The 17528-nt window shown below is 40.2% G+C and overlaps 1 protein-coding gene across 2 annotated transcripts in view; it reads right to left on the bottom strand.

Moving 5' to 3' along the window:
* GLP2R (glucagon like peptide 2 receptor) overlaps positions 1-10644 on the bottom strand; it is a 38694-nt gene extending 28050 nt beyond the window's left edge. The window contains exon 1 of one of the 2 annotated variants that reach the window (XM_088133436.1): positions 10298-10644. In XM_088133436.1, the coding sequence (XP_087989562.1) occupies positions 10298-10522 (225 nt within the window). In that variant the 5' untranslated portion in view covers positions 10523-10644. Of the gene's footprint in view, positions 1-10082 lie in introns of both variants that reach the window. The other variant, XM_007429523.4, reaches the window with a different exon arrangement.
* Between the last annotated feature and the right edge of the window lie 6884 nt (positions 10645-17528).

The following is a 17528-nucleotide window of genomic DNA, read 5'->3' as shown; positions in this document are numbered from 1 at the left end:
CTTAACCCTGCATTGAATAAAAAGAGTAAGTATGTATAAAGCTCAACAGTAAAATAACAAGTAGTCAAGAAATATGTTGGAGACTAGCACTTGATAGAACAGACATGAAGGCCTTGGAAAAGATATTCAGATGTTGTGATGCGTCTGTAGCTACAAAGATCAGAATAATGCAAGCCATAGTATTCCCTGTGATGCTCTATGAAGAAGCAGGATAGGAAGAGTATTGATGCCTTTGAACTTTGGTGTTGGAGAAGACTCCTGAGAATACCATGGACAGCCAACAAATCAAACAAATGGATCATCGAAGAAATCAACCCAAATTTCCCACTCAAGGCACAAATAACCAGGCTTAAATGATCCTACTTCAGACACATTATGTGAAGACCCAGCTCTCTGGAGAAGGCTCTAATGCTGAGAAAGGTGGAAGAAAAGAGAAAAAGAGGTTGTCTAGCAGCAAGTTGGATGGACTCAGTTACACTGGCAACAGGTGCACCATTGGAAGACCTGAAGGACCAAGTTAGGGACAGATAATCATGAAGAAAATTTATGTGGTCACTAAGACTTGACACCAAGTTGATGGCACATAATCAATCAATCAATCAACGTACAAAGCACAGATATACAGTAGATATAGGACATAAACAGATGCACATCTATGATATTCAAATTTCATGGGCGGGTGATTAGGAAAAAGAGTGTCTAAAAAGACTCCTTAGGGTGGTGGTAATGGAAAAAACGTTTTAAAACACTAAACTAAGTTAATATGAATGCCCTTCTGATCAGCGGACTAAATGATGTATGTTTAAACAGGTATCAGTTTCACAAGGTTCAGCTTCTAAGAGTTATGTGTAGAGAACACCAAATTAAAACATGTAGTCTGGTAAAACACTTATGACACCTCCCCCCCAACTTTGGCATTTCCATGATAAAGATCTGTTATAATTTTAAACTGACTTAAGTCTGAAAGGTAGGCATGGATATCAATGGTTAGATAATATACAAATCGAGGCCCTACTTTTAAAACAGAATGAACCATACAATCAAATAGATTGATTTGAGAGACCATACTTTTTTCTGGTATTTCACTTTTTGTGCTGTTGACATGGAAAATGAATAAATCAAGATGTGACATAAATATAGCAGTCCCACTTAATAGAAGGAATGGAAACTAGTTATTTATAATCAACATAATATATGATCTGTGTTTTGTGACAGTAGCAGTTTTGAAGAGTTGATGAGTGATGTTTTTGGTCAAACGTCTCCATCTGTGTTGTTTGTTATACGAGGCTGCCTGCTATAACCTCTGGTTTTAAATAATGGCATATGACAAATTGTCACTACCTGGGCTACAGACTAGTGTCTGAGATGCAATCTGGTAAGGAAACATATTTTAGTAAAAAGTAAGTAACAGATATCTACATTCCAGTGTAATAAATTGATTTAACACTTGTGACTTTTTCCTAAGATATTTTGTGGATTTTTACTGAGTAAAAATGAACTACCTTGGTTAAAGGTCTGTATCTACTTCAGTCAACTACTATTTTGCATTATATAGATAAGAGCCCTTCAGAGAGACAGCATGGTGTTAGGAGCTAAGGTACTGCCCTAGGAGAAGGAAGATCCAGGTTTTAGTCCTCTCTTAGGCCCGGGCGCCAGCTAAATGGCCTTAGGCCAGCCATACCCTCTCAGCCCTAGTCAGTATCAGGCTCTGTGATAAGCTGGCAGCAACACAAAAAAACTTTGCTGTATCATGCATTGATAGCTTTGCCATATGAACTAGGTGGGTGCAGTACCAAAGAACCTGCTACCAAGTGGAACAAACACTAAGGACAACATTATAGAGAAGGATCCTTCCAAAAAACAAAGAAGTCAAACATTTTATTTTTCAGAGTGGCCAACTAGAGGATACATAATACATAAAAGTAAGAGATGGAGACTCCCACTTTTGTTCCCCTGCAATAGGTATTTGGTGGCCTGCTGCCCACAACTAGGAGCGATACTGAAACTTCAAGACTATTAGCTGTTGATAGAACTGTGTTCCGTGAATTTACCCAACCATCTTTTCAAGCCATCCATATAAGTTGCAATCACCATGTCTGGTAACAATGATTTTCACAGATTAATTATATGCCGTGTGAAGAAGTACTTTCTTCTGACTGTTCTCTATTTCATTCCAATCAGCTTCTTTGGAGGACCTTTGGCCTCAGTTTTTGAGAGGCAGAGAAAAACTCTCTGCATACTTCCTCCATGCCTTGAGTGATTTTCTACATCTTGATCATGTCTCTCAGTTGCCATTAAGTTCCAAACGTAGTCCCTTTTTGCTCCCTTTTCTCACAAGGAAGGTGTCTGAGCCCCCTAAACATTTTGATTTTGTCTATGCAATTTTCTACCTTTATTATATCCAGATGTCTGTCTGTCTCTCTCTCTCTCTCTCTCTGTATACATACATACATGTGCATACATGCATGCAGAGAGAGAGGGAGGGAGAGAAGGCATTAAAGTGTTGGCCGTTTGATTTTTATTGCCTTTCCTAATGATCCCCAGCACAGAATTTGCCTTTTTCACAGTTACTGCACATTGAGTTGACCCCAAGAACTTTTTCTTGGTTAGTTGCAGACAACTCAGATCTCATTAGTATATATGTGAAATAGGCATTTTGACTCCAATGTGCATTACTTTAAACTTAAGTTGAATTGAATTTGCCATTTGATTAATCAACCAGATTCACCCAATTTAAAGAGATCCTTCTAGAGCACCTCACAATCTTATTTTGTTTTTACCATTGATCTGAATAGTTAGGTATCCAATACAAACTTGGCCAGCTCACTGCTTACCCTTAAATTTAGATAATTTATGAACAAATTTAAAAGGACCAACCCAGTTTTCTGACAGACTCCACTTCTTATTTCCCCTTATGGAGAAAACTGCTCATTTACAAGCAGGACTATCTTAGGGGAGAGGACAAAATCTGCAAGATGGCAGGCATGATGTCAGCATTAAAGCCCCCTGTTAGCATGGCACTTTCCTGTGAATTAAGTAAGATTTCTCCTTCATCAGGTTCTGGATTCCACTGCCATTTATTTTGACAGATGGCTGTAGACAATTACAATGTTATTTAGAGAGTATCATTAAAAGATAATGAAATCAGAATAAAAAGACCCAATATGACGACATCAACCCTGCATAAAAATATAGGAATCCAAAAACCTAAAGTACCATAAAGTGCACTGTGGGGACAAAAACAAAACAAAACAGAATAAAACAGAATCTTTCAAAGCCTGGGAGAGCAGAAAGGTTTTGATCTGCCATTGAAAAACACACGTGATCTCTGGGTTGATTTCATACATCATAGTGATTACTTCACAATATCAATATAGGAGCTAGAATTATCCACAAAAAAATCCATATTATGTTAACCAAAAATGGAAGATTGGTTGCTTCTTGACAGGGGCCTAAGTTGTCAGGTCAGCCTTTGGAATAGAAGCCAAAGCTCCTAAGTTGTCTTTAGCGACTGTCCATACATAAAACCATTCCAGAGTAGAGTCATTTGTCACTTAGCTGAGTTAATGCCCTTGCCATCATGTGAATTGTTAGCAACTTGGCCAAAATCCCATATACTGGCAAGAAATATGAGCAAATGCCTGCCTTTGCTTCAGCAAGGCAGAAATCTCTGTTCCTGAACTGGCTGTGAAATTCTTCATGAGAATCGCAGAGTATTAGTTGAATTCTCTTTCCCATTTTTTTCCCACCCAAACATTCTCCAAGCTTTGTATCATGAACTTCTAACCCCTTTGGCCAACTGTTTCCAGCTTTATGGGGTGCTCTTTATTGGGTGGAAATTAATTCTGGAGGGCAAACATATCATCTGTTTCTGCAGGTACACACAATAAAGCACAAGGCAAATACTTCACATGGAAGGTCTATCACATCCTTCACCAACCTGCGGCCTCCAGGTGAGTTGGGCTACATCTTATCTTATTCCCTAGTCAGAAAAGCCACTGCCTGTTAATAACTCTTCTCAGCCTTTGATGGGACTCCCCAGATCAAAGCTTTCTTTTCTAGATTGCTTCTAGAGGCCCTTCTATCCCTTTTGCTGCTCTTGTTTCATGTTCGTTTTTCTGCCATCCCATCTGGGCAGATGAAGCAGGCAGCAGCACATCTCCAGTCAAAGAAGGATTCCAGTCTCTTCTGCATCCGTTCTGGCAACTTATCAATCCTTAGTATTATTAGTTGATGGGGGGAGGGGGGTCAATCCACATGGTGGGTCCGTTGTTCATCAACAGCGCAGTTATGTGGGCGATGGTACACAGTTGTTTACATGAGCCGTGAGAAAGGAATCCTTCTCTAGAGGCTGGAATCACTTGGTTCTTCCTCCTCTTTCTGCTTGTTCCTTCTCAATGTAAGCAATGATAAGAGTTTTGCTGGTCAATGAACCTTATCTTCGGAGGAATGGAGGTTACGCATGTCCATTGCTATTGTTGTTGTTTTAAGAAATGCACTAAACTTACAGCACAACCTGGCTTTAAATAGTGGGGACCTTGAAAGGGAAACTCAGAAAATGCTGTCAGTCATGGACCTCAGCTTATTTGCACATGCTATATGTGAGATTCATCAGTCATTTGTAGGGGGGTTTTCCCCCTTCCCCAACGGCTTTTGTTTTTTGTTTTTTACAAAATGTAATGGTGGTTTCAGTTCAGAGCAGAAAGATCACTTAGAAGTGTGGGTTTTTAGCTCTTTTCTCTGCTGGTCAGCCTGCTTAAAGTACTTCCCACCTCCTGCCCTCAGCTGCTTTTCCTTTGTGGGGGAAAGTGTGCAGAGACCCTTTGAAACAGAGTTTCCTGGTAGATTAATTTACTTGTTTTCAATCCAGAAAAAAAAATGGTAACCTTACTCAAGCTAGTATCTTTAAGTGGCTGTATTTATACAGCACACTGAACCAGAAGGAGCCACCCATACTATAGCCCAGGAAGTTGTTCAAGCCTAGCCGGTGTGGTTGGTTTATGATTCAACCCAAGAAAACTGAGTTAATTTCATAAACTATGGTCAACTATGTCTAAGCATGTTATGTGAACTCAGCCACCGTGTTGCTGAATTTGCCACTTGTTCCCTGAGGACAAGGGGGCTGGTGAACAAGATGGGAGAAAAGTGTGGCAATCTCATCTCCCAGCTTAGCCACAAACCAAAAGTTACAGGAGAATTTCCAAGTTGCATTCTGGAACAATATGCCATGTTTGAATTAAGAGTGTTTCTGTATTAGACAAACAAGGTCCGTCAGAATGGCAAACAAACATATCTAGAAAAGTAAACCTTTCAACTTTGCTAAGATTAATAGATACAACTGAGTAAGAAAATTAGATAGAATAATTACACAGCCTTCCCTCCTCTGTTTTCAAGTTCCCCCAACTCTGAGCTTCCTACAGAGACTTTTTCCCCATCCAACAGCTTGTACTCAGTAAGCTTTACCAACTCAAGGCTAGGGGCCAACTATGAACCTTGCATGAATCCCTTCTGGGTCCCAGGTTAATGCTGGGAGCCTGCTGGTCCCTTGAAGAAGGGAAGACAAAGTGTGCAAATTTATACAACTGTACCTTAATAATCCAAGGCAATGCAGGCTGAAAAGTCCTGCTTGCCAGTAGGTCAGTGTTTCTCAAACTTGGCAACTTTAAGATGTGTGGATTTCAACTCCCAGAATTCCCCAGCCAGCATGGCTGGCTTCAGTTCTGGGAGTTGAAGTCTACACATCTTAAAGTTGCCAAGGTTGAGAAACACTGTAGTAGATATTCTATCCTACCTACATGCTCCTCTCTAAGGCTGTGTTCACACAACATACTGACCTATGCATAACTGTACTATGTTATCCTGAATCACCCCAATTGTTTTGATTCATGCAATATACTGAGCTTCGCAATCAAGCCAACCATGTCTTCACTTACTTGTGCCATTGTATTGTTCTGTTTTCAGGGCTCTTTAAAGGATGCACATACAAAAGCGGGGGGGGGGGGGGGGGCTTCAGTTGCAACACAATGTCTACAATCTTGTAGATTTTGACACACCCACACTTTGGACACCCCTGATTCCTTTAATGCCCATTTAACTAGAATTGTTAGTGAATGTGAAAAAGGGAAAAATGTTAGAATTCAGAATATTCCAAGGTGCCAAAATAAGCAGTATTGCTAAAATACGATTAAACTTAATCTTAGTCTCATCCTGCATAGTGGTTCACTGAGTGTGATAGCTACAGTTGGACTAGTCCTGTTGGATGATAAATTTCCGCCATTTAATTCTCAATTAAATATAGATTACTGTTTTCCAGGCTCTTTTTCCTCATCCTGAAATATAAAAGGTAGAACAAATACAGGTAGTCCCAGTTTAAGAACGAGTTCCGTTCCCAAGGACTGTCCTTAAGTCAAATTTATATGTAAGCTGGAACACTATTATTGTGTAATGCTGTATAAGTAGTATTGTGTAATGAACTCAAACCATTGTGTATTTACCTTGAATCACTGTGTATTTAACTCAAATTTTGCTACAATAGGCTCAGTTCTTAACTATGGGTTGTCATTAAACCAGACATTCTTAACATAAGGACTGTACTTCCAATGGAGTGAGCCTGGTCTGGTCTCTGTTCTCTGAACTTCATCCATAACAATCCATTCAGCACTGGAGTTTGCCCCAAAGCATGTGAGAATCAGATGAGATTGTGCAGGTACTGGATCACTGTCTGGATGAGGGCAATAAATTAAGACTAAAACCCAATGAGACACCAAGATCACTGGGTTCCCTACATCCAGGAACTAAAGAGCTACTATGATGCAGAGGTTAAGATGTTGGACTAGGATTGGGGAGACCCAGATTCATGTCTACACTTAATTATGAAAACTTTGGATTCAGTATCAGGTTGTTGTGGAGATAAAATAGAGACCCCAACATAAGGCACCTTGAGCTCCTGGAAACAAGGTAGAATATAAATAAAATAATACAACTCCTGACAGTAATACAGTCTTTCTGAAAGAACAGCTACAAGGCTGGGAATATTCCTTCATTCATAGCCTTGGTGGCCCAAAATTTGTTCAAACAGCTTGAGCTGGTCTTTTGCTTCTTCCAACTGTTTTGGAAAGTCGTGATCAGATTAATTCTGATCTAGAACACTGCAGTGTACTTGACAGGACATTTTCCACAAAGGTAACCAAGAAGCTATAATAATGCAGACAGATGACTAAATTTTTGGGCTGGCTGTGCTGGTCATTAAGGCAGCCCAACTTTTTCTAGGTTTTCACATGAGCCTGAAGAAAAAAGGTGCTGCTGCTTTAAGAATTGCCTTAGGTTTAATGAGTTAGGTTGCTTTCACAAAGAGCAGAAAGATGCTATCTTGCACTCACATGAAGTCCCAAGCACCTCTCCCAAATCATTTTCAAAGCATGCACAATACTATAAATACCAGTTATAAACAGCACATAGAGACCATATAATATAAAGTTTACAGGGAATTCTGGAGGCTCCCAAGATGGTTTTATTCCAACCTTCCCTGGCCAGGGCCTCCTCCAGAGGTGTGGATTTATAATCCCAGAATTCCCAGGCTGCATGCCTATTGTTAAATATTCTGGAAGCTTCAGTCCATGTAGTTGGCAGTGAGGGTGGGGAGTGGTTGAGGAAGACTATCCTATTCCAAGTTGAGAAGGGTAATGAAAACATTTCAAGCCCTAAGCAGCTTGGAATTGGGGTGGGGGGTGTCATTTCTACATCTTATTGTTGAAAACAATATGTTACATGGAACTACAAGAATTTCTCGGTTGTGGTGTCCTATTCTTGGAGTGTCAGGCATTGCTGTTTAGGTCTGTGGAAATATTTAATTTGGAGATTCAGTCTGAAGGCAATTCAAATCAACTTTCCAAATTGAGTCAGAAAGTCAAGTTAAGTCAAGTTAAATCAGATGCCTCTGAATCAGTTTGGATTATTTTGGTTGCTTCTGCTCAGTAACTAAGCTTCTGAATACTGGAGCAAATCAATTCAATCTGACAAAGCAAATTCAGTGTTTGAATCTAATTGCTTTTCTGAATCAATTTGAACTGTCAAATTGAATTGGACTGATTTATTGAACCAATAATTCAAATGGGATTTTACATTATTTGCACATCCCCCCTGATACTCAAGCTTTAAGTTAAAATCCACTTATTCAGTCTTTTTGTATCTATTGATTATACTATATGATAGTTCTGTGAGGTCAACCATGTTTTCTTTCATTTACTGTTGATTTACAGTTTTCTGTTCATTGATCTTATTCAGAGATCTGTGGATATGGGATGCTCTATAAATAAATATAAATCCTGCTGATTTGAAAGAGTTGTGGTCTTGGGATAAAAGTTTGCTTTAAAAAGAATTTTCTATTAATCAGAACAAAAAAAGATAAATGTCCTAATACTACTGATAATTTGGTTCTGCATCTGATCTTGATATCTCTTGTATTGCTAGCTCCCAGCTAAAATCAAAAGGGAATATTAGCTCTTTGAAGCTAGATGAAGAAATATATGGAGGATGGGAGAATCCAGATTTTGCCTATAGCTCAGTCCCACTTTTACACTCTAAATGTAAAGTCTACACAATAGCACTGAATGCAGAATGAATCCCTTTCTGAGTAGGAAATGTGGCCGAGCAATAGCAGCCCCTCTCAAAGATGCCAACCTGCAAAAAATAGGATTTTAGTTATCTTTTGCTCAAATTGTACAAAGTGCCATTTTCAGCCTGTTTCTTAAAGGCAGGAATAACTTATTCAAATAGGCTAAATAAGCATCTATTGTTCACCATGTATTGTGAAAATGTGGTGGTATGAGCATAAATCTCAAAAATCCACTCAGCTCTAATGGCGTCAAACTGAGCCGAGCTCTTCAAGGTATAGGCCCTAAACCCTCAAGGTGGGCTACTAAGCCAGTTACTGTATAACATGTTCTGTGTTCTGTGTATCACAACACACAGGAACAAAGAAAGAGTTGACTGGCATAATAACACAAAAGAACAGCAAAACCTGTAATAATACAAGGCCATTGCTACTTGGTGATAGTAGTTGTTGCCAGTATAACAATGCCAACAATCACGTATTGCTGCACAAGGACATCTTGCGAATAACTCATGCTATCAGGGTGACCTCATAGATCAAGTGGGGTTGGCATGGCAGTCACTGCTTGCCATATTAATACTCATTTGCCAGGACAGTAAGTCAGAGAATTGCACCAAATCATCCTCAATAGATTGCTTTCCTTTCAATCAACTGATATCTAATAACAAGGTGTTTCAAGGGTGGGGGGTCTTTTACAATAACATCTTAAACACCTTCCCAAACATGAAGAAGGTTTTGTATCCTCCACACTGAAACTTTTTTTCTAGGCATAGATCTGACTACAACCCAGGCTTTCAGATCAGCTAAGCTATCCATTCTAAGGGTGAAAAAAAAAAACCCCAAACTTTTTAGAAGTTTGAAAATTAAATTTGTGTTATCTGAATAAGTCAACAGTCACAAAGTGGGTTAAGTCTTTGAGTTTAAGTAAAAGTACACATCTAGGGAAAAAAGACAGTTACTTGGTAAAAAGATCACGAAATTATCTGCATGCATTTCTGAAAGTCTGAACAAATGGCTGGATTATAATGGACTCTGGGAGTGAATCACTGCAAAGGTTTTAGTAGCGAACACAAAATATAAAATATTTGTATTCTAATGACTCATCTTTAACAGTTATATGAAGTCTAAGTATGCGTGTGTAATGTTGAAAGCAGCAAAAGGGAAAGAAGCAGATAAAAACATTTAAAAAGCTGACCAGTTCAAATAAATGAACTACTATAGGAAATCTGAATCAGACTGACTCTGACTGCAATTGAAAAGAAAAGCCACAGCTGATTTGCAAAAATATCAGGGGATTATAGAGCGCACCATGCCAAATCATATAAAAGTAACCATCTACAAATTGCACATCATTCAGTTAAAGAAGCCCTACTTGTGACCATGTGCCACTGAGTGCAAATGCTGAAAAATAAGCCCAATGGAATGATCATGTTTGGAAACTGATAATTCTGAAAGTGACATATTTTCTTACCTGTCTGAATAGAAACAACATTGTAATTGTAAGGAATGATCCAGGACGTGCCCCGCAGCACTGTAACATGGTGGAGAGAAGGGTGAGCGTTCAGTGTAATCCAAAATGATAAACTCCAAAACTGATCCCTTCAGCCCAATTTGCTTGTGAGCACCTTCAGACACCTTCTTTTCTCAGTAAAAAAGAAATATATATCACTACTTTATGACACAGACCTTCTCCCACTTGGAATATTCCCTGGTTCTCACAAGGGTAGCAGATAACCAAGTTGCTCCAACAACCTGCAGGCGTCTTAGCATCGGGCTTCGTTTGGGTTTGGCTTCTTCTCTGTTGAAAGAATGAAGCAGGGAGAGAGGCAGGGAGAATTTACTGTAAACTTTACCAGCACATCTGTTTTTTGTTGTTTTCTCTTCTTGGCCAATGAGGAGTGAGAAAAGCATTAGACAGCACTCAGAGTTGGAAGTTTTGTTCTGGTGGCCACTGACTTGGATGGGACATTTGTCACCAAGAGGCTGTCTCTGGAAAACAGTTGCTTAAAAGGTAGACGAGTAAGTGAACAGGGGCAGAAGAGAGACCGCCTCTTTCTGCAAGACTCTGACACATCAAGGCTGGTCCTGGCCTGTTGCCAAGGCACAGGCAGCTGAGCAATGTTCTTTAACTCTGTCCCTGAGGTGGCTGGACAGGGACTTGAAATATATCAGTAACCGAAAGCAAGAAGAGATTATGGGCCATTTTCTGCATCCCCCTTGGGCTGAAGGAGTAGAACATAGGACTACATTCTACTGACTTGCTTGCATTATGATCAGACCAGTAAAATGAGGTGGTTTTTTTTTCCTTCCATACCCTGGCAATTTTTGATTATTTACACTGAATGGATCCTGTAAAGCAACAATCAAGAAAAGGGTTTGGGATCATGATGGTTAATGCATCCTGAGTTCAATGCTACAATATGTATGGGTGGGTCTCTTTGTCTATAAAGAGACAAAGAAGTGTCATGAAGTATTAGACTTAGGCCTCATCCATGAGAGCACCTAGCCAAGCTTGTCTGATTGTAACAACTAAGATAGTTTAGCCCTGGTTAGGACTTGGATGGTGGACAACTTGAAATTAGAGAACTGTTGGCTAAAATGGGTCAAAAAATATCCCAGAAGACAATGGCAAACCACTTTTGTAACATTAGCAAGAAAACTGCACAGATGAATTAACCAGCAGCTGAGCTTGACTTGAGAATGTATTTACTTTTATAGCATTTCATTCAGACACAATTGTACACCGTCCCTTCATGCATAACCCAACCTCTAAACTCCTTATGGTATTTGGAGGACTAGAAATCTGCTGTGGGCCAATAGTGAAAGACTTGCTAAAGAAGCCCAGATCAAGACATCAATTCATTATAATCATTTGTAACGAGACTGAATCCAAGCTCTCTGGTCAAACAGAACAGGACATTAATCTACCCCCAAGACATTCCAGAATTGATTGGAAGAACCTTTAACATTTGCAAAGTAAGTGAATCTGCATAAAGGTTATGTGATTGGTATAGTGAAATCTGGCTTTAGTTTTAGGCTTGGTGGGGATGAAAAAGTGGAGGAAGTCCTGCAGGGAATTCAAGAGCATTTATTAGCTTCCCATATAGCTGTAGCAAGGCTAATACAGCCCAGTTATGCTCCACTATGTGTGTCATAGCTTTAACTTTTTGCTCCAAAAGGTGGAGGAAGTAATTACATAGAAGCTATTTTAGCACTGATGTTGATTAATCACGCTGAATTGGTTGAAAATGGAGGATGAGTGGCAAAGCAGGAGAAAACATTAATTATCCAAGTTTTCCAAAGAAAAAAGAATAGGAACAAAGGAGTCAAGAAAGAGATTTCAGTGAAGTTGGAATGATGTTCGAATTTCAAAACATTTGTCTTTTCTAAGATGGAAGTTGTTGAATCTGTTCAACTATCCCATCACCTTCAGCTCACAAGCAAGACCCCAATGGGCGATGTTGATGGAAGTTGTAATCCAACACATGTGGAGGGCAGCATGTTGAGGAACCCCACTATGTTCGATCTTCTTTTTCTCCCTTTCTGCTGTATAGCGCAGAACCCACAATGCCTCTGCAATAATTAATTTTGGGAATTGAATGGCAGCTCCAAAATATAGAGTGGATGGATTTTTTCCCCTCTAGCCATGCAGGTAGTGGTACTTATATTGGAAAGATGCAGGCTAGCCTGGGGAGTCAGCAGTAAGATGGCAGTGGTACAACATGCGATGTTTTGCCAACTGCAGGCTTGGTGAACTATAGTCCTTCAGATGCTGTTAGGCTAAAACTGCTATCACCTCTGTCTGATGGCCATACTTGTGTTCAATACCTGAATAGTTACATGATCTCCCCCTTTACTCAGCTACTCGCATTTTTCCTGACTCACAATATAATCCTAAAAGTACCTACTTAAAGTAATTCTCACTGAACTCAGTGGTGTTTATGGACCCAGTAGTAAGTGGAACCATTTACTGCTTAGTAGCAAGAATGGAGATCCTCCAGTCCATAGGCCAAATTTGGAGAACCAAACCAGACTATACCACCCAGCCTGTGGGATTTCAGACCAGTCCCCCTCTGCCATCTCTACTTGCTCCTCACCCATGAAATACTGCTTTCAAGATGATTGCAGGACTCTGAAGCAGGACTTTCCCATGCTTTCTTGAAGGGGACAAGGTATGGGGCAGAAGAAAACTTTTTGTGAGTCAATATTTGATGTTCCTCAACTTAGAGCACTTTTGACCTGCAGCTTCCCATAATTTTGAGAAAGGTGTGCCTTCATTCTGAGGACTGTGTACTTTATTTGATTCAAATTGTACATCAGCTGAAGGGGATCTGAGCTGGCATTCACTATGGGCTAGTAGGCAGTTTCTGAAAGACAGATCTGGAACACGTAAAGAGTTGTATTTCCCCACTCCAATTAATTTCAGGAGGGTTCAGTGTGTACCCCTACAACTCACTTTCCTCAGAAAGAAGTAACTGAAGACAGATTGTGTTTTTATGCTTATACAACTTTAACATATATACACAGGCTGCAACACCTAGCCAGCCTTGAACTTCTCAGAGGAAGCCAGTGGCAAACCATTTCTATTCTGTTGCCAAGAAAAACACATGAATGTGTCACCAAGAGTCAAACTCAATGAGTAATCTTACTTTTACCAGCTGAATGAAAAATGAAGGCTGGTTACATATACAGTACAGCACATACAGTATCTGTTTCCTTCAGATTTCTAAGGGTATCCTACAAAGAACAAAGTCAGCCCTCTGTCTCCTTTTGAGATCCAGCCCTGTATATTCTCAGCCTGAATTAATTTCCTGCTGTGCACGTAAAGAGTCTGCTCGATCCCTTGGCTGGTTTGGTAGAGGAAGCAAGATTGGCCATCTCCATCCATCTCCTGCATTTCCTAGGCCACTTTAGCTCCTATATTTCTGACTATGAACTGTCTTCCTTGATCTCAAGAGATCTACCCCAAGGGATATTCAGCAATGATTTGCTTACAGAAATCTAAGGGGGCAAGTTGATCTGAGGGATCAACATGACCGGTCCCACCTTACTCCAAACAGCTCTTTTGTCTGGCCCAGGTGATGGCTGGGGAAAAGAAGCAATGAAAAAAAGCACCCAAGGAAAGCAGCGTCTTAATGAGTCTGTATTAAAGACACAGACACGAACAAGCTTTATGCACTGGAAAGAATGAAAGGGGAATAGAAAAAGAGACTAATGTGGCACTACTAGGCATTTTATAATTATAAAAAGTCACAGAAAAAAAAGCAAAGTGCAGGCATAACCTGAATTGCAATTAGCAAGAATTCTTGGCATCAGGTAATGGAATTTTTGAAGGCACATTAGAGAAGGATGAAAAACCGTGCCAAGGAGTTGCATCAGGTATGTAGACACCCCATTCTCCAATATACCAGGGTTTAGTTAATCAAATGCAGCAAATCGCCCCCTATTTATGTCGGCACACAGACACCGAGGTATCCTCTGCGCTAACGTCATGTGGTGCCTGAGTTCAGACATTGCATGAAGCTGCCGTTTGTTTTAAGCATATTTTACTGAATAATCCACATAAGCCTTGTTCATATATCATGTGCAGTGCAAAGTACATTATGGCTAAGGCAACGTATGATCCCTGGCTGTAAATTCAGACCCTCAGCAGCACTGGGATTTTTAGACTCTGAGTTCATACACTTCTCTAAGCTCTAACATGGTTTATTTGATTCTGTCTTAGAATCTGTACACAATCTGAATCTGAACACAATCAGTTCTTGATTATAAGCCATAATTTTGGCATAGAGTTGTATATGGACCAAGTGATTATGGTTTGTTAAAACAAGTCATGACTTAGCATGATATAATAGCTCAGCAGCTAAATTCAGTTTCATAAACCAGGCAGAAAATATTGCTGATTTCCAAGTATCTATGTTAAGCTATGGGATGGAGTTTTGTGGGGGGGATGAGGGTTGGAAGGGGGTCAACCAGATGTATATTTGTGGCTTCAACTCAGTGTCCTCCAAACATATTGAACTACAATTCCCATCAACTATAGGAAGTATGGCTGTTGGATACTCATAATTTCCATAACAGAAGGGCTCTTCAATGCCTTTTTGGAACTATTTATTTATACAAAATTGTGGAGGCCAAAGGTGTATATTGATGGCTTATGATTGACTGAACCCCCTTTGACTGAATCAGTCATGTAGTTTCTAGCTGTTTGCATGACACACTGAACAAAATGACCTGATTTGGGCTGCAAAAATCTAGACAGCCATTAGATGACAGCAAATTATTTCTCTGTATCTTCCTGCTGCCACTTAGTGGTCATTAGATTTTTGTAGCCCAGGTTTTGCAGCCCCAATTCTAACCAACAAGCCGGACAACATGTAGATTTGCATGCTGTGTCACTCCGTTCATGCACTGATTTGTAGTTCAATATGTTGCGCAATCCCCAAAATTGGGTTGAATAAACCATCATTGACTACAGGTAAGCATCTCCTGCAAATAGAGCTACTGAGACAGATCAGGTTGACAGCTCCCTTATTTTCAGCCAATGCTGCAGCATCAGCATTTTCAAACCACTGTTGCATCTTCAGTAGCCGGTTCAAATGAACCAAAATCAAGTTTGTAAAGAACCACTCCCTTGTTAGCTTTAATAGGTAAAAAATGCTGCCAGGTGAACAAACAGGAGTTTTATGAAAACTGGGATGTTCTTCCACTCCCCTTGATAAGCTGTTAAAATATGTCAGATTGGCCCAGCTTGTGACTTTTGTGGCATTATGCCCGAGTGCTGGTGCACCCTAACTTAGCTGTGCAATGTCCCCATAAGTACAACCTAGCTTCCATTCGCTTTCTCTTCCTCTGTTGCAGGCCTCTCTTAAGCCTCTCTAACCTTTAAATAGTGTTGTGATAGAAGCACCGTCCATTTGGCTATAAATGGAGGGTGGGGGAAATCTACTTTTAATGTCACATGGAGCAGGGAGGAGGAGGCAAAGATGTGTCTCTGTCCTACATTCCCTTATTTTGCTTGGTTATTTTTAGCGAACTTCCATTACCTAAGTTAAGTGACCTAAGTGGAAAAGATGGCAGGAGAAAAAGAGAGATGTCTTTTGTTTCTATTTCCCAGATGGTCCATTTAAAAAATAACATCTGCACACCCGCACACAGAAACATCTGGATGACCATTAGATGGCAGCAGAAAAATAATGGCGTTTCAATGCTATCGGGATTTTTGCAGTCCAGATCTGGTAGCCCTAATACACCCACAATAGTCAAACAGGATGTCACATTTTGCAAGGGGGCATATACCATTCCTGCCTCTATTTTTTCCCATCACAACATCCCTGTGAAGTAGGTTAAGCTAAGAAAAAATGATTGGTGCAAAGTCACCCAAAGAGCTTCCCTGGAGAAGGATGAACATCAGAAAAAGAATGATTGATGTAAGCAGCAAAAGAGATAGATACATGAATCTGAAAAAGGAGGTTTTGTTTTGAAGAATGTATGAATAAGGGCAGCAAAACATTTTGACAATGTTCTGAGTTCAAATTGGCTGTTTCAGTTATCCTAAGTGTGAAACAAAACTTGGCTCTGTTGAATGTTCCAACTGTTTTGTGCATTGTGATAGTGATTTTGTGGCTTGTGACCAATTTGCTTTTTTTTCCAGAATTTTTCCAGCCTTCCTGGGCTGTGCACCAGCAAGGACCAACTCTTAATGTGCTGCTATCAGTTTAAATTGGAAGGGTTGATGTGGGAGTAGAGAACTGAAAATTAAACACATACCCAAGTAGAAAAAGAACAGTACATTATTGCTGTTCAAACAAAACCCTTTGCTATAGGAAAGTTAGAATTCATGTAGGTGGATTGCAGGTGGATTGTGTTGTGCTTTACTTTAAAGGCACATCATGCAAAGTTTGTGTGTGCACTATTGTCCTTCACACAGAGTGTTGCTAATGCTGCTGAGGTCGTGTGTGTGTGGAGGGGTGGATGGATGATAGACAGACAGACAGACAGGCTATTGGCACTGTGTTGCTTTGGTTGGTGGGTTAATTTGTTAAGCTTGACATTGGTGCACTCTGTATCCACTGTTAAGACTTGTTGAACTTCAGAGTACTTTTAGAAATGTGTAGTTTGAGCTAGTAGGCTAAAATTTGTGTGCATTTTGTACATGCTCAGATCATTTCCTGGTCCAATTAAGATTAATTGCCCCCTGGGACTTCTGCTGGGCTGACCCCATTAGGAGGGTTTGTGCCAGGTCCCTGAGGAATTCAGGGGGGTTCTGGGGGAAAAGTGATGTATCAGGCAGTTCTATTGAGGGTCTGCTTAGCTTCTGGCAGCAAAATGTGATCTGTTCTTGAAGAAATGTACCCTGAGCAGCTTCTCTGTCTATACAAATCTTGGGGTATCTCTTGGTTTACTAACCCTAAGTCACCATTAATAGCAGTTGGCCATGTATGCTGTTTTGCTTGTTTTTTTTACTGAGGAATTGTGGGTGATGAAGCATCAGAATGGATGCCTAGAATGTCCATGGAGGGAGGTCCAAAGTAAATGTGACTGAACATACAGTAGATATGATCCAGAGTTTGGTCCTCCACCATGGCAGCAAGGGAGGCAAAGTACTGTTACTTCTCCTGTGCTGCTGGCCATTTGTAGGGTAGTAAATTTCTTTTTAGGGGAGGATAAGCAGGAAAACTTCCCACCTGGCTGCGGTGACTACTTTGCCTAGCATTTGTCCAACAAAGTTGCTCAGGCTCACCAAAGTGTTGACTCCTGATGATGATGCTGAATTTTATATTGCCACCCTGGGCTCAGCTGAAGATGCTGTCAAAGTTCTGTCCAGAGGCTGTTGGAGTCTGGATGGGATGAAACAGATTAAACTAAACCCAAGCAAGACAAGATTAATGTTTGTTTATCGTGGTTCTCAGCCAGC

This window comes from Python bivittatus, unplaced genomic scaffold (assembly GCF_059951505.1).
Source record: "Python bivittatus isolate LINGU-HERP-01145 unplaced genomic scaffold, Pbiv_v1 ctg000080_np1212, whole genome shotgun sequence".
Classification (NCBI taxonomy): Eukaryota; Metazoa; Chordata; class Lepidosauria; order Squamata; family Pythonidae; genus Python; species Python bivittatus.
Note: the sequence above shows the minus strand (reverse complement) of the source record. Positions and strands in the feature narration are given on the sequence as shown.